General features: G+C 42.7%; 1 protein-coding gene across 3 annotated transcripts; it reads left to right on the top strand.

The window, feature by feature from the left end:
• The first annotated feature begins 224 nt into the window (after positions 1-224).
• Positions 225-25,157, top strand: atp2a2a (ATPase sarcoplasmic/endoplasmic reticulum Ca2+ transporting 2a). Of its 3 annotated transcripts, none has more exons than XM_005472956.4 (21): positions 225-823; positions 2,037-2,054; positions 2,164-2,246; positions 5,241-5,345; positions 6,220-6,358; positions 13,859-13,939; positions 14,359-14,444; positions 14,612-15,076; positions 17,373-17,461; positions 17,540-17,642; positions 18,471-18,602; positions 18,699-18,818; positions 18,923-19,141; positions 19,225-19,560; positions 19,694-19,914; positions 20,093-20,295; positions 20,399-20,484; positions 20,569-20,702; positions 20,820-20,937; positions 22,487-22,607; positions 24,516-25,157. In XM_005472956.4, exons 1-21 carry the CDS (start codon positions 706-708, stop codon positions 24,527-24,529), a joined length of 2,991 nt encoding a protein of 996 aa, XP_005473013.1. In that variant the 5' UTR covers positions 225-705; the 3' UTR covers positions 24,530-25,157. The 3 variants fall into 3 exon arrangements, 2 of the variants coding, with proteins under 2 accessions (XP_005473013.1, XP_003448606.1); XR_269619.4 differs by having other exon boundaries at positions 226-823; positions 22,487-23,984; XM_003448558.5 differs by having other exon boundaries at positions 226-823; positions 22,487-25,157.
• Positions 25,158-25,180: the final 23 nt, after the last annotated feature.

Genomic DNA, 25,180 nt, shown 5'->3' with positions numbered 1-25,180 from the left:
TGCCAACTGATAGCTCCAGCACGTCACGTGTCACACCACTATAACAGTGTCACCTGCCAGGTACACCGAGGAAGACATGGCGGGCAATATGAAACACTTACAATGAATGCATATTGACCCTACACACTGTACGAAGAGACCCAATCCTCACGGCTTACATAAAACAAACCCCCCGGTATGTCGGCCTCTCATTTCCTGGTTATGTTCCGGTTTTTTTTCCGGCTCTCCTTAGCTGACGCGGGTCGTCCAATGATATGAGTCCACATGCAGCGCAGGGAAGAGGGGCAGCAGTGAGGCGCTTTGATAAAACCAGACTGTCGGCAGCGCGTGAAGCCACTGAGAGCTGCGCCACGGTGAGGCAGGGTACGGCACGGGAGCACAGAGCAGGACTGGACCGGGTGAATGCAGTCCTCGGCACGGGACGCTGCTGCAGACACTTTCCCACCATTATCGGACATAACAGGAGGCGCACAGTAACCACGCGGGGAAGAGGAATTTGGCTACAAAATTTCCGTCGTAAAGGAAATCTAAAGAGGGGCCGAGAAGAGAAAGGGACACGTTACACCTCTGTCAGTAGCAGCCGATAGCTATCCGAGCTGACAAAGTCCTCGTTGCTCTAAAAGTCCTCACAGGGTAGGAAGCCACAAGGTATCCTTCACCGGTGTTCTCGGGTACAGCTGAGTGGGAAGGAGCCGTCTGTCCGCCATGGAGAACGCTCACACGAAGAGTGTGGAAGAAGTTTACAGTTATTTCAGCGTCAATGAAAGCACAGGACTTTCCCTGGACGAGGTGAAACGGCAGCGGGAGAAATGGGGCCTAAACGGTACGACAGCTAAAAACCGCAAAGCAACGGAAAAGCAAAAACGCTGCGGCTGTGAACGAGACACGGCGTGAAAGTGTCATGTCACGGTGGCGTGGGCACCGCGAGCTTAGTGTTTGATATGCGGGGTAAAAGTCGCCAGCATCATCATCAGACCGTAAAGTGATTTGGCTGACGTCACCTCGAGGGTTTCCCGTGTTTTACACAGTAACGAGTTAATCATTACTCAGAGGCCGTAGCTGTGCACGGTAACAGTGCGTGAGCTGCCTGTGATCGCGGCCACACTGAGCCGAGCTCCCCGTGACACTGCTGACAGCAGCGGGGAAATGTGGCGCGGTAGTTTCACACGGTAACCCTGTTGAATGTTCCTCAGCAAAACTGTAGTACATGAGTGCACTGGACACTGAGCAGTGGGTACAGGCTTACTGGACCAACACTGCCAAAGGCTTTAAACTTTAAACTATTTCTCAGGTCTTTGTCTGAATGTCCCATGAACATTACCTGTCATATTCTCATGTTTTTGCTAAGGATCGTCTCATTGCACTTAAGTCACACTGGGTTAAATAGTCACACTTGGGTCTAAGGGGAATTTTGGTATTTATTATTATTATCTGTTGTAGAAGCTCTAAACACAATTTCATTGTTCTTGACAATGACAATAAATACTTGAATTGAATTGAAACAGCTGTTTTATATTAATATCAGCTGGGAGGCCATGGACGGTATTCCCTCCTCCCTCCTTCTAGCTCACTTTGACCTTTGCACTGATTGGATTTTTATTTAAATATTTATTCCTGTTGTGTAATAAAGCATCACTGATGTAAATTATGTACCCTTGTTGGCACTAGACATGTGAACATGGGGTCTTGCATACAAAAGTATTAAATAGTTGCAGTGTGATTTCTTTCATGGGCTTTAACAGTCAAACAGAGACGTGCATACAGAAATTCCCCTCTTTTTCACTGTGTATGATTGAATAATCACTGAGCAAAGTCTCACATGAAACTGAGAATAAGCTGGTGGCTTTGACACCTAAATGTGCCTGAGATTTAGAGCTATGAAAGTAGCGCTCACAAACATGCAGAGAGTTGCTGTTTCTCAAGTGGGAAACTTTTTTGTTGTTGTGTTCATATATCACTTATATATTATATCACTTTTTCTTCTTTGCCTGCTTCCTGTATGATCCCCGGATTGACAACCGCATACCCACACACAGAGTTACCAGCGGAGGAAGGTAATCACTGCTGTCACTCACACCACTCCCATCATTTTTGTGCTGGCAAGTTTCTGCGATTGGCTTGTTTTTCACTAACTCACCCCCCTCTCTCTCTCTCTCTTTCCAGGGAAATCTTTATGGGAGCTTGTCCTCGAACAGTTTGAAGATTTGCTCGTTCGAATTCTTCTGCTGGCTGCATGCATATCTTTTGTAAGTATATGCTAGAGTGTTTCTTTTAATGTACCACACAGACTTTCTTTCAGTCATCTCATCCCAAGCTCAGTGAACTGAAACTGAATTGCGGGCTTCTTCTCGAAATTCAGCTGAGCTTCTTATTTTTATTCTTAGTGTTAACTCCCCTGTCCTGTCACCCCCTGCGTGTCCGTGTGATGATGTGCTAACCTTAAAGTAAAGTCAGAAGAAACCTTTTCACATCCCTCAAATAGCTTCCTCTTCCCACCTCTGTCTGAAAGTGTTTACATGAAGCCAAAGCCGCAGATGGGATTATTATAAAGCCCGGTGTGATAAATGGCAGCACACTATTTATTCAGTGCATAGTGCTGAAGTGTGAACGTCTTCAGTTTGTATAACGTGCCTATGGTTACACTCACATATGGGAGCTAAACAGCTGAGAAGGCTAGCATCCCGTCTGAGGAATGGTGACAACAGCAGTAGCAGCATTGAGTTGCTATCACCGTGTGCCAAGTAAGACATTTGAGTCGCCAAGCGTGACTGCTGTGTAATAACTCGCACTCGGTCTCATCCGGGCCGCAGACTTCCAGTGCTACATGGATATATGTTTGATGGCTTGCACTTACATAACAGCGTCACTGCCATGTGTCTGAGCCAATTTATAAGCTAAATTGAGTGAACATTTCCACATGATATAAACTATAGATCCACCGTATAAACTATAGATCCACCATGCAGCTTGCAGCCTATGAAATGTACCTGTCAGCTGCGGGGAAGAGACTTTTTAAAACATTATTTAATGTTAAAGGTGCAATCATGGTTAACTTGCACATCTCTTCGTCTCGTCTCTTAAGTTCTTCTACTGTGTTTAGATAAAATGTAACAAGTAAATGAGAACATGTTCTCTGATCTGCTCCCAAAAGCTAAATTGAGTAAAATAAAAATAAAAGCATTTTATTTTGCTACATTTTGCCGTGCTTTTTTTTTTTCTTGTTTCTAAAGCAGTCTTTAGCACTGCAAAGATTCATCCTTGCTATTTAATTCTATAAATGACTGCTAACTTAACAGATGGCTGAAGAAGACTTTGATAACTGAGGCTGCCTGTGTGTGTGTGTGTGTGTGTGTGTGTGAGAGAGAGAGCTGGTAAGAGCGCGGTGCCTGGTGTCAGGTGATACAGAGGTGTCAGTCGCTGCTGTCTAACAGTGGAGCAGAGCACCACTCGAGACCAAATTTGGTTCCTCACCCCTCAGTGGGAGGGCTCTCTATCAGACAAAAGTGCACACCAGCGTCGGTGTAAATTTAATGTGTATATAACCATCAAACCTCTTAGAAAAACTAAAAACCATATCCAGAAGAATGTGCTTGGATGAGTGACTCACACTCGCCTGCTGCATCATTTGGTGTACCTGTTTAGCTGCTCTTTATGCAAATATCTAATCAGCCAATGACACGGCAGCAATGTCAGAGGGGCTGGTCTGAGTATTTCAGAGCATATTATTTTAGAGTTATTATTTTTTTTAATTAATTAAAAGTGTGTATGGATTTTAGATGGACGGATTTAATGTTTGAAGAGGTTACTCTGGTTTCTAACACACCACAATTAACATTTCTTTGCTATTTCTTACTAATCAATTCATCGACAACCACATTGCCGTTATATTAAAATGAAGAGGGTGGCTGGTTAGAGTAGTATCTTTACATGTATTGTATGCCATGACATACAATAGCGCATTATAAGCACTTCTGTATTGAGACGGCTATTAAAGCATTATGCTTGCCTTTTTGAATTATGCCATTCAAAGGTCTTTGGCATCCACTGCAGTCAGACACTTGGGTGTTACTGAGGTTGATTGCTTTATACATTATGGGAGATTAACTAATTGCTAGTGACAGACAGGGTAATTTAAAGACCGTTTTCTCAGGAACAGCAAGCCAAATGAGACTCCGGGTCAATATACTGTAATTCTTTTCCTGGCAGTTTTGAGTGTATGTGTGTGCAACAATGTTGAGACTGGTCCTTTGGTGTTCGTGATGTGAATTAAGTAAAATTGACAGGCTTAAAAAGTGTTAACTTAATGGAGGTCTGACCGTGTTAACCAAGTCCCCACAGCTTTCTCCACAGCCACCTGTTTGCATTATTGAATGAATTACTTATGAAGTAGCCTCTGTCCATACACAGCTTAGCCAAGCTTTATAGTTTTAACAGCAACAGTAAAAACCAGTAATTACAATGTATGTATGTTTATATACTGCTGTGCATATGAGTATATAACCAGCTGCTCACAATGAATAGAATAAATCCATTTCTAATGTTTCTAACCTAACTAGGAATTTTAAAGGTCTGCTGTTTACAACAAAACTCAGAACATTGTTATTCCAAATTTAAACTGAGGACAAGAGTGTGTTGTATTCAGGGATGATATGACATGTATGGATTTTAGCTGTGTGATGGGATATTATTTTCTCCCAGACATTGTATAAAAATGTGCTGCTGCTGATCCTAAATTATTAATAATCTCAGACTTTAATGTGAAGATTCTGGCAGATGGCTAAATCCTCACATAAAATAAACACGGCAGTATTAAAAAGGGATCTCTTTTTTTAAGAAATAAAGCAGTCAAGTTTTATTAGAGATGTGAGCTTCAGTTTTTTATCTGCCATGGAAAAACCATGGTTAGTGCTTTCTGGATTTTGTCCCCTTTTTTGTGCAGCCACAGTGGTAACAGTCGTAGCCAGAGACACTTGACATCTCTTGGATGAGAGCAGAGTTTTGTTTTTGTTTTCCCCAAAAATTTGACACAAAAGCTCACTTCAACTCAAGATTGTATTTGGTCAAAGGTGACCTTGCAAAACACATTTCTGGTCATAGGATGATGATGAAGTAGTAAGATTTTACCCTAAAAAGGTTGATTCTGGACAGATGGAGCTGTGCTATATGCAAGCATGAGGCAGAGAGCTCTCTTTTCTCTGAAATGTCTAATAAATACTGATGGTTTATTTGACTTCTTTCAGGTCCTGGCCTGGTTTGAGGAGGGAGAGGAAACTATCACCGCATTTGTGGAGCCTTTTGTAATTCTACTCATTCTTATAGCAAACGCTATCGTTGGCGTGTGGCAGGTGAGAGCATAGCGAATCACGGCTTTGCATTTTTATTCGCACTTAATTCTGTTTTTGGACAGTTTGAGCACTATGTCTGAATATCATCAGGGTTTAACGCATTTTTGTTGAAAAAAAATCTAATTTCATGAATATGAACGTGGTATTTTTAACATTTCAAAGCAATGTGTTAAACTACAGTTATATTAGTTTTGAAGCCGTGTCAGTGTGAGGAAAAAATCCTAATAAAGCTGAGCTAAATCAGATGCCACCAATGTGACAGACTTCAAATAAATATCCCTTATCAGTTTACTAATAACCTCTATCAGTTTGATCCTGCATCCAGTGCAGTGTAATCCAGTGCAACATGATCTGATCATCCAAAATGAAAAAACAAGCTCAAACTGGGTTCCAAATCTCCTTCAGAGACTCGAGTACTGAAATCTACGTAACAGTACTGCATGTTTAATTAAACAGTCCTTGTATCTGCGTTACAGCCCCGCTGTGAGTTGGAGGTTTTACCATTAAACTTCACAGGCAATGCAGAAAAACACTGCGCTGAAAGTTATTTTTGTCTCAAAGAAGACTTCCTATTGAAAAGGAACAGGCTGCCGGTTTTCATCAGCAGCCTTTCTCTAGTTATTTATTTATTTTCAAACTGTGTGGGCTTGAGTGATGTTTTTCTTGCTGGTGAAGAGTAAGATTGGAAAATGAGAAAATTTAATACACTTAACACCTAAATGTCCCCAAACACAACCCGAGGAGAGATGCACGCACATCCGGCGAGAACAGTCAGTGCCTCTCCAAAGGAAGCGTCCAGCCTTCTGCAATCGTGATAGTTCGCTGTGCAGCAACTCAGAAATATTTGCCCTGAATCTAATGTTCTTCTCGCCAGGAACGCAATGCTGAAGATGCCATTGAGGCACTTAAAGAGTATGAACCTGAGATGGGAAAAGTGTACCGACAGGACAGGAAAACTGTGCAGAGGATCAAGGCCAGAGACATCGTGCCTGGTGACATAGTGGAGGTTGCTGGTAAGTTGACCTGCATCTGTAATGCTTTTATACGTGTTGTTTAGAAAAAAATAGATTGGGGTTTGACAGACCTTTCTCTCATAAAAGAAGCATCAGGGCATCACATGAACATGATAGAAATAAACCTTGAAATTCACAGAAAATTGGCAATTTAATGCCATGGTTTCACTCTGAAAGAGACTATTTTTCCATATGGCTTTTTTTTAAATATCAGAGACATCTGGTGTTTTCATAAGATAGCACCTCGTCTGTGTTTGGCTCTGCCTCAGGTAATGGTTAGGTCATATGAGTCCAGGTATGGACATGTATTATTTAGCACATGCTCAGACCTCCCCCATCCCCAAGTGCCACTGCAGCAGCACGGTGACTCACCCTGTAAGGCTGATGTATTTTGAGATTTTCCTATTAACCCATTGTCTCAAAGGGCTGGGCACACATGCTGTTAAGGCCCACTTACTGTAACTGTGCGTGTGATCTTGCAAAGCTTCTAAAGTGTCATCCCAACTCAACACTTTCCCACCCTGCAGTCAGCGCATTTCAGCAGCTGAAATCCTCAGGATGTAAGGCTTTGGTTTTAATAGTGCCGTTTCCCCTACGGCATACAAACGTATGTAATACTGCAGAGGGATGAACGGGAACGCATGTGCACAGTACTAACTGAGTCCTTCAAACGCTGTCCTGATACTCTGTTTGACCCTAAGCCCCTCAAGTGATGCTTAGCGTTTTGGTGCATCGTGTGGGTTTTATTTTTAGCTTTCATTATGGATTATGGAATGCTGTATTTATAGAGGCAGCGACAGTCTAGAAGATGACAGGTGTCAGCCTCTTCCCCTCCCCTCCTGTTCGGGGGGAACATTGGTACAGCAGATGACGTGGGACAGTGTTCAGCGGGAATCCTGAGTGACCTTGACAAGGGCACAGAAAGTAGGAGTGATCTGCAATTTAACATCACATATCCTTCTAGTTGGGATATGTTTCTATACTATATGTAAATTACTTTCTTGACAGTGCTAATCATGACATGTTAATTTGGGTTCATAAGAAGTTGAGTTCAATTTTTGGCTCTGGTTAAAACAGAAACTTGTGAGTCAGATGCTCTCGCATATTAGAGACCTAGTTATTTAGAAACTCATGATGAAGGTAGCTGGAGGCTTTGCTGTCAGCAGCTTGAGCGCAACCCAGCAGGGAGACGACTTGGATGCTTTATCCCACAGTCAGGAGTAGCTCATCAGCTCTACTTACTTGCTTAATCCTCCAACTATCCTTTACAATGGTTCCTGTCAGGCTCCCTTTTTTAATGAATAATATTTTCCTGAAGCTCCAAAGTGACCTTTGCCATGCAGAGGAGGATTGTGATGACGCAGATGCTGGCTGGGAGGCTGCTTAGCTGAGCTGCGATAGAGGACATAGAGATGAACCCTCTGTGGCTGCCTCAGCCGTGAGAAGAATACCCAGCAGCCAAACTGCACGGCTCTCTGTGAGGCTGCTGCCGCTGTGCGTTTAAATGCTGCCTCCTACTCGCTTATCAGCCTCACAGATGAACTCTTACTGAACATACAGTGGAGATGATGACTTTCTGTTTAATGCATTTCTCAGACATTTATCTAGAGTAGATTTTTGTGATTGATTTTATTAAGCAGACATTTACTGTAGCATAAATATGAAGCGGTTTTAAAATGAGCAAATGCTGACATCGCTCCACCTAACTAATCCCTAAAAATTCACATTGTCAGATAACGTAAAGTCCACTGAACTGAAGTCCTTTGCATGTAGCAATGCATGCTGTCAGTTCACTTGCTGCTCTGAACACTCAGTTTCAAACATTTGTTTCTGCTTTTGACTCTATTATGACACCAGTGAGGTGAATATATAAAGATATTTTTCATCCATCCATATTAAGATATGGAGAGCTCAGGTACACAGCTCTAGCTGTAAGTACAGAAGCCCAGTCCACCAGGCGTACAAAGCTTGTGTTTGTGAGGGGAGGGGGATCTTAAACAACTGGTTTTAGACAGGATGAGCCGAGGGTCTCAACCAAGCTCCAGTATGAGATATATAAATAAATATATTTTAAATTGTGAGTTATGCAAAGCTACTCAGAAAGAGTCCAAGAATAAAAAATATGGAGCTGGAAATGAGCATAATAGGTTCCCCCTAAGGGTTTGGAGATTTGGATGTTGGCCTTTTCTCAGAGCGGCAGAGCTCAGTGTGTTTGTTCCCCGTTGCCTGTGAAATTGTGGAGTCTGGGCTTGTGGGGGGGAGTGCAGGGGGAGGATCTCTCATCTGCTCCTATTGTGCTAGAGAGAGATGACCTTATAGGGAAGTGCTTTGTGAATAACCATCCCGCCCTATCACGCTCAATGCACAGCGACCCTGCCCATCAGCACCGGCACCCTCCACTGAGATTCCAGACACCATGGATAGTATGTGGCATTTAATGTGGTCTGGCAATCGTCCGATGTCACTGAGGGACTGTCTTTTGGCAGAGGCTTCTGACTTTTCAGCAAGGCTGAGAGAAATGGTTTCATCCTGCCAGCCGGAGAAGCAGACTTCAAAAAACTCAACCCTCAGATGTAGTCCAGGAGGGTCACAGGGGTTTTCATTCAAACTAAGCAGCGCACTGGTTGAGCTTGGGTTGATAGGAGTATGCATGGAAGTGTCTGAATAAATGATGTGTAACAAAGCTGCCTTAAGGTGCAGCGGTCAACCTTGTTTACGCAATCACGGCTGGGAATCTGTTAGTGCAGTTCAAAATGCTTCACTGAAGACTGATGAGCCCTTTAAGACGGAGCAAGCATAAATGCTAATAAAGAGAAATAAAAAAAAATTAAAAACAGATAACAAAGCTGTAAGAAGTTTTAAAAATAGCATTACTGTTGAATAAATGAGGGGGAAATAATATAAACCACACAAATAAATGAACTAGACAAATTTAGTGTTTCAGTACTTCCACATGGTAAATTAGCAACATTAAAATATAAGAAAAACACTTGGGAAATTAGCAGCAACAGTCTCTGATGTATGGTGAAGCAGGTAGATAGAAGCAGGCCTGTCCATGTTATATGCAGTATTTAAATTAGGGGAAGGCCAGGGCACATTAAATACTGCAGGACTGGTTCAAGGTGGGAGATGTCAGACTTTAAGGAACAGCTCTGATGATGTCAGTGATGAGCTTTTGTTTGTTCGTGTCACCTTTTATTGATCCAAGCTTTAAAGCCTATATTTAAACTGTACTTTTTTTTTTGTAAATGTCTTGGCCTCTTTCAGTGGCAGTGAGTTAAATGTCCACATCTTGAGCATGTTTGAAGTAGGCTGTGGTAAATACTCATGTAAATTATTATTGTTATGGTTGGATCTATTAGATCAGTACCTGATATGGCATTGTTCTCAGTTCCAATTTAAATTTTCTATGCCAAACATATGGAATTCCTACCATCCTCTGCTTGGCTAATTTTGGCTGGAACTTTAGTGCTCCCGGTCCTGGGATAAGATTTGTTACTATGGCAGGAGAAACACTTGCATGCTATGAAGAGCCCCAGCCAGCCACTGCTGCTTAAGATTCATAACAGACAAAGAGAAGCAGAGATCCCAGGGAGACAGTGTGGAGATGGTGCTTGCATAACCAGGGTCAAAACTTGACATGTGTTTTGCATCTGTGACAACACAGAAGCAGGAAGTTGGAAAAATGTCACTTCTTAGATTATATTCATATCTCTGTCACCAGGCAGCATCTAACTAAATATGACTTACTCAGGTCTTGTTTTCTGATCAGGAAAAAGGCACAATTGAATCTCACCCATTACTCTGGAAATGTGCTAGTGCAGTGGCCAAAGGGCAAAGGAGACATTGGTAAAACAAACTGTCCTCGCAAAAAAGTAAAATTGCACAAATGAGATGGGTCGGTTAGGTTTCCCTGCTTTGGACTTCTTCCATTGTTGGCCCCAAATAGAGTAGCAAACTTTTAAACCCAATGGAAGGTTAGTGGCTTATCTGTTATAAACCATTTGCTAATACCAGATCAGTTTGCATAAATATGTAAATGCAGATGGTGAGGTAGTTAGTCAGAGATGTGCTGGAAAGCTGCAATAAGCTTTGCCTGCTGACTCTTCTGAAACAGCCCACTCTACATGACAGGAGCTCAGCCTTTTGTTCAGCTGCCATCAGCACATGTAGCCTCCTGGCCGGCCCCAAGGAAGCCTGGCCAGCAGAACCACTCGCTGTCCCTGAACGCACAGCAGGTGCAAGTGCCAGTCAAAGCTGGTACTTTCAGTTCAGTCATTGCTTTGCCTGTTCTGTTTGTAAGGCACCTCTGGGAGTCATATTGGTGGCGATGTATCACCAGGTCTGAGCTTTCGCCACCGTTAAATTTGCAGACAGTTTGAGCCATTGGCAAGCCCTGAGGTGAAGACGTGGTCATGCCTCTGGAAATGCTTGGACTGCTACCAAGTAGGATGTTGACACAAAGGGACAGATGATATATACCCGCTTCACCAGAGCAGGCCTGCAGTGTAACACAGCCTCAAGACAGGTCCAGTGTGTCACGGCGTCACAGAGCACTGGTTACTTTGCATGAGAACATCAGTAGGAACCGTTGTTAGCAGCCTGGCCCTCTGGTTTCTTGGCTCAGCACTCCCTAAGAAGTTTGTATTTCTTTGAAAGTAATAACGTGACACAGGAAGTGTTACACAGCGAGAAAGGATGCAAGTTTGAGTAAAAGTTAGGTATGGGTAATTCTTTAATTCAATTCTAATGAAATTATTTGACATCTATAATTCAAGTAAAGTGTTACAGCTGTGTAACTAGGACAGTGAATTCATAGGGCAACCTTCAGCTCTTCTATATGTGAAGTGTTTTGCTCATTGATTTGTAGCTGACATTTGGTCGCTTGATGCTCCAGACTCTGGTTGCATAGTTACCTGTGTAATGAATTCCTTGCCCTCGTATAGCTGTCCCTGTTGTTAGTTGCTTCAATTGTTTAGCTCAAAGTTTAACTTCATGTTGCTAATGGTTATTTCTCCTGCCATTGCTACAAGTCGGTGAATTTCATTGACATTTCACGGTCTCTGGTTGGCACATTGTTCTGTGTAAGCTCCCCTTTGGTTTCTAAGGTGAAATGTCTTTGAGCCTGTGTCAGGCCGTTTGATTCGGGTTGCATGACCTTCTCGGAAGCAAATCTTCCATTGCACGTCTGTTTCCACATTGAGATAGTTTAAAGATGCAGCTGAGCTCAACATTTGTCTTCTCAGAAATGCTGTCATTGTCTGCCTTGATTGGCCAGTGCCTGCTGACAGATGAGCGTTTCTGGCACTCGGATGAGTTGATGATCATCCAACTTTACATAGGGTCATGCCTCCCAGTGAGAAATCAACCTTCACAGAGCAGGGGTGCTGGAATACACATAACTAGAGCAAGGGTCTGCTTTGGATTAGATTGTATAGATGCACTCATAAAAAATGTTTGCAGCTTCTATTCCAGGCATCTATAAGAAACTCCAAGGTAATGCAGATGAGTTGCTCCTGTGTTCTGCATCTTGCCTGTCTCTTCCTGTGGCAATGATGAGAACATGTCTGCCATCGTAGGGCCACATTTAAACCACATCAGCAGATTGGGAAACAGGTTGAAATTCTTTTTCCTTTTTTGGCTGCATGCGTCATTGGTCCCATTGCTATTTTCCCCCTCTCCTCCTTCAAGGCCAAGGCTGGTTTAGCCATACAATACCTGTCTCCCTCAGTCTGGATCTGGACACTGGTACATTTGATAAAAATCATTATTTGTTTTTGGGTGAGTTTCCACTACAGCCTTGTTTAGATGTTTTGTTACATTCTTAGATATTTGGCAGCCTAGTACGGTTTCCTGGATTCTAGCTATATTGTATTCATGGAGTCTTTTGTAACAATGTGACACAATTTACATTTTTAACTAAGTAGGCCTGTATAAGTAGACTACACCCACGGAACTGTGCCATAGCCTGAGCCATTTCCCCAGTTTCCATTGCCTTTATGTACGATTAGGAAGCTGAATTGGGTCACTGCAGTTCTGATGTACCCAAATTGGCCATTTCCTTTGAGACTAGCCTTTTATGGCTCACAAGTCCTTCATTTCCTTCTCTGTCTTTGGTTCTCCTTCTCTTTCCTACACCAATGGCAGCACTCCTTTGCTGCTGTGAGGCATAACAATCATGCTGTAGTGAGCTGTGGTTCATAAATTTAGTTTACTCTAAAGCAGAGTTACTGCCTGTAGAAAATAAACAACTTCTCATCTGTTAAATCTTCATTTGGCCAGTACACCCACCCCCAAACGGTACTGTACAAGGAATGCATGGGTAGAGAGTTAAGACTGCCCTTTCTCCTTTGTTGTTAGCTTTTGTTTTTTGATTGGATGTATGGTTGAAATCTTTCTCTCACGTGCTAAATCGCTTAGCTTTGAATGTATCCTGGAACTCTTTTGAAGTTGGGCTTTAGCGAAGTGACTGATTCATTGCCTAAGAATTTATGTCTGCCTTTGTCAGCTATTTTACACCACGCCCTGAAGAAGACACAGGCCCCTGCACATAGATGTTTTCATAACTGGAAAACAGCATATTAACTGGCAGCGATCAAACATGTACTGTTAGAGGAGGTTGAGCTGCAGTGACTCCAGACATGCTCGATAAAGTATGGGACCAGTTTGAGTATTGCATAGATGTTTGCAGTGTTTTGTAGGTGAAAGTTCATATTCAGCCATATATTTAAAAATTTACCACAAGCTTCTATGTCCGTTACTTAAGAAGTTGTAGCCTTTTGAACTTCTATGATTCTTTTTTTAAATAAACCATTTACTGCTGAGCCATGCTGATGACAGATGTGCAAAACTAGGTTTTACATTGTCTTCCTGAAATGGGCAAGAACTTCACTGAAAAAGACCTTCTCTTAATTGCAGCTTCAGTGGTGTCTTCACTTCCAGGCTTTGCACACTAATTCACCCGTCCCTGTCACAGATGTTGACTTTTAACTTGTATGCTCCACTCTTCTTGGATTTAATGTCCATAGTTTGTGGAAATCATTTAAAATTTGGTTTAATCAGATCAGAGGAAAGTTTTGAACTTTGCCCCAGTCCATCTTAAATTAGCTCAGGCCCAGACAAGGTGGCAGCATTTCTGAATCTGGTTTACATCACATGTAATGAGTTTTAACTGGGATTTGTGGATGCAGCAACAAGCTGGGTTCACTAACAGTTTTTCCCTGAGGCCATGAAGTGATTGCCTCTAGAGAGAAGTGTCTGTTTCCAATGTAGCTCCTCAAAAGGGCCCAAAGATGACTACTGCTGTCAGTTTTGTTCCTTATATATAGAGATTGCAATGTATTTTCTCTAAAGCTTTTAATATAATTAATCAACTTTAGATGATTTGTAACAATTTTCAGTGGCATTGTCTTTGTTTTGATATTTGTATTTGTTCTCCTTATATTTGTTTGTATGTTTTTTTTTTTTCTCTCTATCTAATTATGGATCTGCTTTTTGTAGTTGGAGACAAGGTGCCCGCTGACATCCGCATCTGTTCAATCAAGTCCACAACCCTCAGGGTAGACCAGTCCATCCTGACTGGTAAGATATTTTTGCTGATGGCAGACATCAAATTTGACATATTTTAATTATTTGAATGCTACCCCTTATTAAGTAATGGATAGATGGTCTAAAGCTTACCTAGTGACTAAAACACAAGTATCACCACAAAGCCTTTAAAGTAAGTTAACCAAGGTCAGTCAGTTTGTCTGAATAAATGGTCACTGCTAAAAATTCAACTTGGTCGCTTTGAGTAACTGATGAACAGAATGAGCCCAGAGGTCTGCTGTGACGCTCTTCCCACTTAACACCTTTGTCCTCTGAGACATTCATGTGAATCATAACTGAAAGATGAATAACCAGCACCGCAGATTTGCCTGTGGAGACGACTGGCTGAGCATTTTTCCTTAAATCATCTACAGAAGAATGCAAACCGATTTAACCCTCCTCTGTCCTCGTAGGTGAATCTGTCTCTGTCATTAAACACACCGACCCTGTGCCTGACCCTCGCGCCGTCAATCAAGACAAGAAGAACATGCTCTTCTCTGTAAGCCCGAGTCTGCACATGTTATCACACATCCTGCTGATTTCCTATTATTTCTTATGTGTTTGGCTTCTGTAAACTTCCTGGAAAAACAAGTTTCTGTTATTTGAGGATGTGCGCGATGATATCAGTTGCACTTGAGCCAACACGTATGTGACGTGTTCTTTCAGGGTACCAACATTGCTGCAGGGAAGGCCGTGGGTGTGGCTGTTGCCACTGGCGTTAACACAGAAATTGGTAAGATCCGTGACGAGATGGCAGCTACGGAGCAGGAGAAGACGCCCTTGCAGCAGAAGTTGGATGAATTTGGCGAACAGCTATCCAAGGTCATTTCCATTATCTGCATCGCCGTGTGGATCATCAACATCGGACACTTCAATGACCCCGTCCACGGAGGCTCCTGGATCCGTGGAGCTGTCTACTATTTCAAGATCGCCGTGGCGCTGGCTGTGGCTGCCATCCCTGAAGGTCTTCCCGCTGTCATCACCACCTGCCTGGCCCTGGGCACTCGCCGCATGGCCAAAAAGAACGCCATCGTCCGCAGCCTGCCCTCTGTGGAGACTCTGGGCTGCACCTCTGTCATCTGCTCTGACAAAACAGGAACCTTGACAACCAACCAGATGTCTGTTTGCAGAGTGAGTTTATCTGTCTCTCACACACACACACAAAATCAGTGTTTTTGCATTACTGAGCAGGTTGGTCGTCTGTCCTTTGTCGTATTCGTTGTCCCTACCTGATGTTTAGATAAGGTGACAGCAGTTTCTTTCATTTATCTGTAAAATGCTAATGCTCTCTGTAAGCAGAGAAATGGTAGTTTCTGGTTATTGAGCTAGAAGGCAGCTTGCTTTTACTGCTCTAATCTGCATCGAGCGGTTAGATGACTTACACTACTGCTGTTGCATAACTGACCTTGCGTCACCAAGCTGCAAAGCAGTGAGCTTGTAGTTTCTTTTTCTTCTCTTCCTCTCTCTCTCTCTGTGAGTGGCACCTCTGTGCTACTTGGCCCCACATAAAAAGGACATTTCAGCATTTATTAAAGTTTAATCCCCTTTAGTTGTCTGTTCAGTGCTGTCTCAGAACTTTGGCACAGCCTGAATAAGGGTGGCACTCATTTACAGTTACTGTCAGTTGTTTCAGTCCCTGCACATTGAGTTGGCCGTGTGACTCTGCAGTTACTGTAGTGACTTATCGTAATTCACACAGAGCCAGGACAAGCAAACAAAAGCCTTCAAAGAGGTGTGCTCACTGACTTTACACTCGTGGTTGCTAATAAAAAGCAATGTCTCATTCACTTGAATCGTTTATTACAGATATAAATTTGCACCCAGCATTGTATAATAAAATAATAACAACATAGCGAAAACACAATCTACATTTATGCAGCCTAAATGTAGTTTGTGATTGTACGTCCTCTTTATTAAATCTTATTCTGACAGGCATCATTCCTGAAAGTCTTCAACTGGTTACTGAAATAATTAATGGATTGCCTGTTTGCTCTAAATATACTGCAGCAGGGCAGTGCCAGGATTTTATGTCTGGCTAGTCGTTGCAGGAGGGCTTGCTGATTGTCTTCATCCATTTTCTGATATAAGCAGCCCTGTTTGTGTGTATACTGTGTGGCTTTGTACATCTTTGTTTGTGAGTGAGCGAAATGATCAAAGCTTCCTGCGGGAGTAGGCCTGGCACTGCGGCGTCTTCCTTTTGGGCACAGCTTCTCTCTTTAGTCAGGCTCCCTGGCAGCTTCTTCTGTTTACTTATGGAGAGAAACTAAACAGCCTTTTCTCACATTAGGCAGCAGGCCACCCAGCCTGCCCCTCACAGAGACACACTCTAACATTGCAGCCAATTTACTGTCATTTTTTTTCTGCTGCAACAGGGATTGTGTACTTTTAATATGAGGTGTAATAAAGAAACAAATCGAGTTTTTCCGACCACATCCCCCCATTGCTTTCAGTCTGTGGATGAGTGTTCATGTTCTCCGCTGTGATTTTTCAGGTTCTGAGTATTTGTTTTGGTTTTTGGTTTTTTTTCAGTTTTGCTTCAATATATCCCGTGTCTCCTTTTCTGTAATCCCTTGATAAGTTTGGAAAAAGGCTTCTTTCAGTTCTCTTTATACAGTCCAGACAGAACATCTGTCTTTGCTGTCTTCCCCAGTTGTTTCTGGTTTGGTATTTTTTTGTTTTTAAGCGTTCTCTAACTAATCTCTATCTAATATATGTTATATTTTTATATTATATACTTATTTAATTATTGCTTTCTTAACCTCCTAATATTTCTTGTATATGGAAAAATATCTCCAGATTTTCTTCCATCTTGTGTGCTTCAAAGGGAAGCATCCGCATTAAGAATCTCACTTGAGCTACAGCGTCTCCTTAACTCAAGAGGTCTTCAGCTTTGGTCCCCTACCAGCACAAATAAATCAAAATAACCATTGCCTCACGTCTTAATCTGCATTTGTAGATCAGATGTGGAGGAATGCATTGCATCTCTGCAATGCATTCATTTTAATCACCTCAGTTTTTGGGCCAGTCCAGATTGAAGCCCAACCAATGCCTTCTGTCTCCCTGGATCTTGAATCTGGGTATAATTTATTTTGATTATAATAAATTATTTTACTATTACAGCTCCTAGATATTTGACTGTTATTACTTTCCAATTAATCTTTTTTCTCTCATTTCTTGCTCAGATGAAAGGGTTTGAGTCTCTGTTAGATTTCATTCACAACCTGAATACTTCTAGTGTTCTAGGATAATAGAAAAACAATAGCATCATCTGCAAAGAGCCTAATAATGTAATCTTGTTTTTTTTCCTTTAATCTATTCGAGTTCACTTGGAGGTTTTGTGGTTTGACAAAGGTTCTGGCATTTCAATCAAACACTGACGTGATCTGTGTGATGTCTTCTAATGTCCACGGACTCTTCTCATTTCCAGATGTTCATTATCAACAAAGCTGAAGGGGACAGCTGCTCTCTGTCAGAGTTCACCATCACAGGTTCTACCTATGCCCCCGAGGGTGAAGTGTGAGTACTTTTATAGCTTCTCCATAACTGGCAGATTCTGAAATACATGGAAACATGATGTTCTGTACTTGTCCTCAGGTACCAGGATGGTAAACCAGTGAAATCCTCCCACTATGATGCTTTGGTTGAATTGGCCACAATCTGTGCCCTGTGCAATGATTCCTCGCTGGACTTCAACGAGGTCTGCACCTTTCCTGCTGCTTATTTCATGTGTTTGAGTGCAGTTTTCAGATCTGGGGGAAAACAATTACATGTGACTGCCTGTTCTGCTGTACTTTTGGATTTAAGTGAAATAATCTTTTTATGTACGCTTATAGACTGTATATGAAAGATAGATGTAGCTTCCAGGGTTGAAAAATTCATCAAATTTTAATCTCAGCTGTGATTTTTGGCATCCCACAATTAAATGAACACAACCGAGTGATACTGATGAAGTACCTCCATGAGCCAATCAAAACTTTTCCCTTGATATTAGTAATATACTACAAATAACAGACAGTCAGAACAGTCATGATCATTTGCAAAACTTCAGATTATGAGCAAATGATGTTTGGAAGAAATGCAAAAACACACCACAAACTCCAGTATGATGAATTAATGAGGCAAAGAAAAACAAAGCAATGGTTGCTAGCATGAATCGTCCAACTTCAGCTCATGAACGGGTCTGTACAGTGTATCCATCGAGCTCACAAAGGCACTGAAATCACCAAAGCAGTCGCACTCCATTTGGCCAAAGATATGTGTAAGCTAAACACAGTGAGTAATAAAGGCTTGAGATCCATCATGCAGGTATCGTGAATGAAGGGAAAGACTATATTTTGCCAGGTGAATAAACACTTTATTCGTCTACAAAGATTCATGAGCAGGAATGTAGCACAATGTCACAGCTCCTCTTCACTCATCATCGAAACAACTACCGGTAGCTGTAACGATGGCTAAATCTTTCTTTCTTTGGGCAAATTTAAGATCTTATGGAAAAGAAATGAGTGTGAAAGTTTTGACGTTTCAGGTGAAGGGGGTGTACGAGAAGGTCGGCGAGGCCACGGAGACCGCACTGACCTGTCTGGTGGAGAAGATGAATGTCTTCGACACTGAAGTTCACAACCTGTCAAAGATTGACAGAGCCAATGCTTGCAACTCGGTGAGTGACATCAGCTCCCTCACTTGCATGCACTGCACATTCCCACTGTTCGTGCTCAGCAGCTTTTTCTCACTGTCTGTCTCTTTGTCTGATCAGGTGATCAAACAGCTGATGAAGAAGGAGTTCACCCTGGAGTTCTCCAGAGACCGGAAGTCCATGTCTGTGTACTGCAGCCCAAACAAGTCCCGCTCTACCATGGGCAAAATGTTTGTGAAGGTATACCCAGTGTAATATGTGCAGCTGTTCGATCTGCATTCGGTGCAGTCTTCTGCTGTGTTGTTAATGTTGTTAATGTTTTATGCCTCTCTTCTTCCTCACAGGGAGCCCCAGAGGGAGTCATCGAAAGGTGCACTCATGTCAGAGTGGGCAACAGCAAAGTTCCCCTCAGCCAAGGCATCAAGGAAAAAATCATGTCTGTTATCCGTGAGTACGGGACAGGTCGTGACACCCTAAGGTGCTTGGCTCTGGCCACACGAGACAGCCCACCAAAAATGGAGGACATGATACTGTCTGACACTGCCAAATTCATCGAGTATGAGGTGGATATACATTTGTGTAATCTGCTTGTAGCATATTCTTTTCAGGAGCAGACTTTCATTTGAATCTTTGTCTCTGTGTCCAGTCTGACCTGACGTTTGTCGGCTGTGTCGGCATGCTGGACCCTCCCAGACAGGAGGTAGCTGCTTCTATCACACTGTGCCGGCAGGCTGGCATCCGCGTCATCATGATCACCGGGGACAACAAGGGCACAGCTGTGGCTATCTGCCGCCGCATCGGCATCCTGACCGAGGAGGACGATACTGAGCACATGGCTTTCACTGGACGGGAGTTTGATGAGCTCACACTCGATGCCCAGAGGGAGGCTGTGACTCGTGCGCGCTGCTTTGCACGCGTCGAGCCTTCACACAAATCCAAGATCGTTGAGTTCCTGCAAGGATTCGATGAAATCACTGCTATGGTATGAAGTTTGTCGTACTGATCAAAACTGCCCATTTCTGGGTGGAAGGTTCATTCTCTGTTGTTTGGGTTGATTTGTTGTTGTTACTGAAGAAAAAGGCAACACTTACTATAAAGAACATGTTTGTGTACAGACCGGTGACGGGGTGAACGATGCCCCTGCTTTGAAGAAGGCAGAGATCGGCATCGCTATGGGCTCTGGCACTGCCGTGGCCAAGTCAGCCTCTGAGATGGTCCTCGCTGATGACAACTTCTCTTCCATAGTGGCCGCCGTTGAAGAAGGCAGAGCTATTTACAATAACATGAAGCAGTTCATCAGATACCTTATCTCTTCCAACGTGGGTGAGGTTGTCTGGTGAGTCTTCTTCGGAGGAGGAGATTAGAGCTCAGTCTTCTGTTTTTAATGAAGCTGAGAAAGAAAACTGTTGTGTTACAGCTTTACATTCACACAGCAATGCTGTTGATAATATTAAAGTCATATTTGCTCCAGTTTATCATTAGCACTTTCTGACTGGAATGATTTCTCCTGACAGCATCTTTCTCACTGCGGCTCTGGGGTTCCCTGAGGCCCTGATCCCTGTCCAGCTGCTCTGGGTCAACCTGGTGACAGATGGCCTCCCTGCCACCGCCCTTGGCTTCAACCCCCCAGATCTGGACATTATGGAGAAGCCTCCTCGCAACGCTAAGGAGCCCCTGATTTCTGGCTGGCTCTTCTTCAGATACCTGGCTATTGGAGGTTAACTAAAATTGAGCAGTATTGGAGAGCTGTCTTGTTTTTTGTTTTTTTCCCGCAGTACATCCAGTGAGTAATATGATGATTTTGCTGTCTTTGCTTCCAGGCTACGTAGGTGCTGCCACTGTGGGAGCTGCTGCGTGGTGGTTTACACTCTCTGATGATGGACCGCAGGTCACTCTGTACCAGCTGGTAAGTAGGCCTGTCTGAGAGAACATCCTTCAGCTTCCATCCGCTCTTTGTCTCCCCCTCACTCTCCCCTCTTCCTCCACACAGAGCCACTTCCTCCAGTGTGGCCCAGACAACCCAGAGTTTGACGGCTTGGACTGCCACGTGTTTGAGTCACCCTACCCGATGACCATGGCCCTGTCTGTGCTTGTCACCATTGAGATGTGCAATGCTCTGAACAGGTAAATAAGGGTCTTTTAAAGAGTGGAGGAGTTCTCATGAAAGAACCATTTGCAATGACATGATGATAGACAGATTGTATAACCAGATCCACCATCTGTGCGCTCTCTCCTGTCCAGCCTGTCAGAGAACCAGTCCCTGCTGCGGATGCCTCCCTGGGAGAACATTTGGCTGCTAGGGGCCATCTGTCTCTCCATGTCTCTCCACTTCCTCATCCTCTATGTGGAACCTCTGCCTGTAAGTTTAAAAAATAAGAACAGTGTGTTCATGACTTGATGACATTGGCACAAGTGAAAGTGATCTGTCTGCTGCAGTTTTGGTCTTTATGTGGATTTTGATGCCCTCTAGTGGCCATTTATTATTGTTTGTTGTAGGAAAAATGACCTTGAAAGGTGAAGCATGAGGGGGGGAACAGATCCAAATAACTTTATTTAACCTCCTAGGACCTGTCATCCACATATGGACATAACATTTTGGGTTGTCTAGACCACAACACTAACTTTTGCTCTACGAGGGCCTGATAGCCTCTTCTCAGAAACTACATTGGGTAAAAAGATAATTCTTTATTTTTACATTCATCAGGTCCCGATCAGCCGAAATGGCAAAGAGAAATTAAAAATGCATGCCATGAAAGAGTTTGGGTCTTAGGAGGTTAAAGTGGAAATTCACTCCCAGTTCAGGCTAATGTTACCAGCTGCATAGCTTTGAACGTTAAAAACGTGGGATGGAGCAGGTATGGATATGTGAGGCCAGTTTCTCTGTAACATTTAAAGTGAAAAATGATGAGCAACACAGAATCACAAGGCACCGCTGCCACAGGGGGATCTTTGGACATGGAGGGCTTTCCCTCCATAATCCTCTGAAGTGGACATCAGTGTGGTGAAGTACCATTTGTATCCAGGCCAAACTGATTAGAGCCTTTGGCTTCAGCTTCAGAATGGCCAAAGATGAAGCTCTCAGAGCTGAGGCAATGCGAGAGAGGGATATGACTGCTGGTTTGGAGGGAAAGAGAGCAGTCCGCTGGTACTTTACAGACTTTAAAAGCAAAGTGTTAAACAATGTGCCAACATTTAAAAATAAATAATTAGTAAATAACGGTGTAAACTCCTGCAGAGGATGAATATCCATTAGTATACTTTCCATGGTTAGACCCACTTACAAGCGAGGGATGGGGTGTTGATGGCCCACCTGTGATTACTGGCCGTTGTCAGGATCGGCTTTGGAAGTTTAAGGATTATTTAAAACAGCAGATGCCAGATGGAGCCATTTTCATCTGAAATGTAAATTTGTGTTTTTTGGAAAGAAATATCAATACCACACCAGTACCGATGTATTTGATGACAGTACAGTACTCTCTGACTGCCCTCTAGTTTCAGGTACTTCATAGAAGTTTTTGGGACCACCTTGAAATAAAGGAACAGTATTTGAGTTTAAACATAAAAAAGCATAACTCTGTATACATTAGACATTTGATCTGGTAGGGAACACACACCCAGGTGATCTCTTCACTGCTGTTTCCCATCTTTGAGGCTGACCATCTCCTGTGTCCAGCTACATATTGAGTGTACTGACATAAAAGCCGTGTTGATCGTTTCACTCTGAGCTCATGACAAAGCAGTGTATTTTTATAAATGCTGAATAAATGTCAGTCACCACACACTTCTTACGGTCATGTAGAAAACACTGGTAGAGTTTTATCTGTTACCCGTGCTGTGATAATCCTCATAAATCTTTATCTCGCTCTCTTTAAAAAGCAGCTGTAAGTTATTTGCGTATTCCCTCCCAGGTCATCTTCCAGATCACCCCTCTGGATGTGACCCAGTGGTTGATGGTGCTGAAGATCTCAATGCCTGTCATTCTGCTGGACGAGCTGCTTAAGTTTATGGCCAGGAACTACTTGGAATTCGGTAAACCACTGGAGAAGCCGACAAGCAAAGGCTGCTCTCTGTCTGCATGCGCCGATGGAATCTCCTGGCCCTTTGTGGCCATCTCCCTGCCCCTGGTGCTGTGGATCTACAGCACCGACACTAACGTGTCTGCCATCTTGTGGCCCTGACTGACTCCAGTACACTACCCTCCCTGTGCACCAGTGTGAAGTGGACATTAACACACACATCTAACACAGTTACATTAACTCGGAACAAATTACAGCAACAGCATTTACACCTTCTCCAACCGCTGTCAGAACGCCTCTGTTAAGTACATTTAGACTTGCACATATTTTTGGGTGGATGGGGCTAGAGTAATATTTTATCGACATGATTTATGTTTCATGTTACCATCGTGCTTTTCTCTGTTTTGACCCCCGTTGAGAATAGCTAGAGAAGCCCACTGTGTTGGAGCGACATGTTGAGCTGTACAGAGAATTTATTTACTATTCTGTAATAATTAATATTTTATAATTTGGGGAATGGAGATTTCTGAGGACTGTGTAGTTTAGTTAAATACTAATTTACAGGCAAAGACTTTCAGCAGAATACATTTGCCTGAGCATGAATCACATTTGAGGTCCGTGCATCGTACTCATTCATTATTTTCTGCATTAGGCAGAGCACAGCTACCTCAGTGCTGCTGATTTGACCATAACGACCCATTTGTCCGAGCTGTCATTTCATATGTGATCATTTGAAGTGTTGAGGTAAGCACCAGTAGAGTCAAAACCTTCACATGTATTTTAATGTGCATATATATATATACATACATATATATATATTTGTGTTCCTCTGTTATTTGAGGGAAGAGGGGACAAAGACATGTTACCAGTTTGATTCTGAGTAAATTTTTGGTACAGCCTGTTGTTAAATTTATTTACTTGAAGAAAACACATTTGTCTGTGTTGTGTGTGTGGGGTTTGTTTTTGGGTTGGGTTTTTTTGTTTTGTTTTTTTAAAGTTAAATTTTTGAGATTCATTCTAAGTTTTCAGTCCTAATTTTGTGTGTTAACGACAGTAATCTTTATGTATGTAAAATGTGCACATACTGTACTTGAATATGTAAAAAGGCACCAAGAAGCTGTTAGTCTTGTAAACTGAGCACAACGTGGACGGTTTGATAGGCGCTCAGACCTCTGATTGGCTGCTGTCGGAGGTGTTTGTATATCTGTACATAGAACACGAAGTAGACTATACATTTCATTTCTTCCTGCATACATTCACACCCGTTTACTCAAGCGTAGCCTTTCTGCATGCGCGCTCCGATAGACCAGAGAGTGTTTTTTGTTGTTTTTTTTTATTTGAAAAGCTAACTGTTGTTTCTTCCCACGCCTTCCCCCTATTTACCTGCAGAGTGAGTACACTTTGACGTGCATGCTAACTACTGCCGCGCTCTCGTCTGTATGGTGGTTGCACACACAGCTTATCAGTCTGTCATTGCTCGTGTCGAAATGACAGCAATAACCGCTCCTTGTATTTTATCATGTAAATACTTTAAATGGTACAAAAAGAGGAGCTTATAATGTCACTAAGTGCCAGATGCACACTGAGCAGAAATGGGAACCTTGTGCATTTTTAAACGGGCTCAGTGTTACTGCTGGTGCCGCTTATTTTTGAATGTAGGCTTGCAGCATGTTTGGGCAACTGGCTGAGATGATGGCATTTAAACGCCCCCGCACCGTTACAGGACACGGTGTTGTATGTATTTCTTTTTTGAACTGCGTTTGTATGAATCTTCTGCCCTCCTTTATTGCATGGCCTTTATTGCTCTGAAATTCACTGAAATGATCTGCTGCTCAGATGCTTTCTACTTTGTTCTGTAATTTCTCGTGTCCATTGATCTGTTTCTTCCTGTCTCCTCTTCTTTTCTTTTTTCCCTTTACAGCAAAGGCCAAGTAAGCCCATCTCTCCTGTAAATTCCTAGCAGAAACTTTGGTTTGGTTTTGTGTTGTGCATGTGTGTTTTGCAGCACATCTTACAAGAGCTGCATGCCAGTGAAGTGATGACAGGGGCTCAGAAAGTTCACACATCGTTTTTACAGAATGCCCATAAATGAATGTCTGATGGAAACTAGCCAGTCCCGCCTCATCGGTCCTTCCATCCTCCTGCATGAAGAGCCTTAGATTACCATAGAGTCCTCATGCCTTCATTTTAGACTAAGCTTAGTACCTTGTACAGTCAGTTGTACATTATTCTATGGTGCATGTCTGCTCAGTCAGCCATCTGTTTTACCAGACATATGTAATAGATTATGTATAAGTTCAAAAACACAGTTCATCTTTCCTAAGGAAATACTTTTATGAGATAATAGATTTTTCTTTTTGCTTTACACTGAGATGAGCAGATTTTTTGCCAAATCTGGGAAGGCAGGTGTGCAGCGATGCTGATGTTTTACCCTTTTAACGGCAGGCGGTCCCTCCACTGGCATTTTTTGCCAAACTGCTGTACTGTATTTTCAGAAATGATTGTACAACGTATCACATGGACTTTGGTTTCAGGTAAATAAAATAAAACTGTCATACACGAAGAGTTTGTTGCTGAATTTTTACT

Source organism: Oreochromis niloticus, linkage group LG12 (genome assembly GCF_001858045.2).
Source record: "Oreochromis niloticus isolate F11D_XX linkage group LG12, O_niloticus_UMD_NMBU, whole genome shotgun sequence".
NCBI lineage: Eukaryota > Metazoa > Chordata > Actinopteri > Cichliformes > Cichlidae > Oreochromis > Oreochromis niloticus.
Note: the sequence above shows the minus strand (reverse complement) of the source record. Positions and strands in the feature narration are given on the sequence as shown.

What these genes read in the sequence shown, in the direction of transcription:
- atp2a2a (XM_003448558.5), top strand. Translation starts at nt 706, where the DNA reads ATGGAGAACGCTCACACGAAGAGTGTGGAAGAAGTTTACAGTTATTTC. An exon ending in AGACCAGTCCATCCTGACTG is followed by an intron (nt 13,940 to 14,358) that starts GTAAGATATTTT and finishes CTGTCCTCGTAG; the next exon opens with GTGAATCTGTCTCTGTCATT. An exon ending in AGAAGAACATGCTCTTCTCT is followed by an intron (nt 14,445 to 14,611) that starts GTAAGCCCGAGT and finishes GTGTTCTTTCAG; the next exon opens with GGTACCAACATTGCTGCAGG.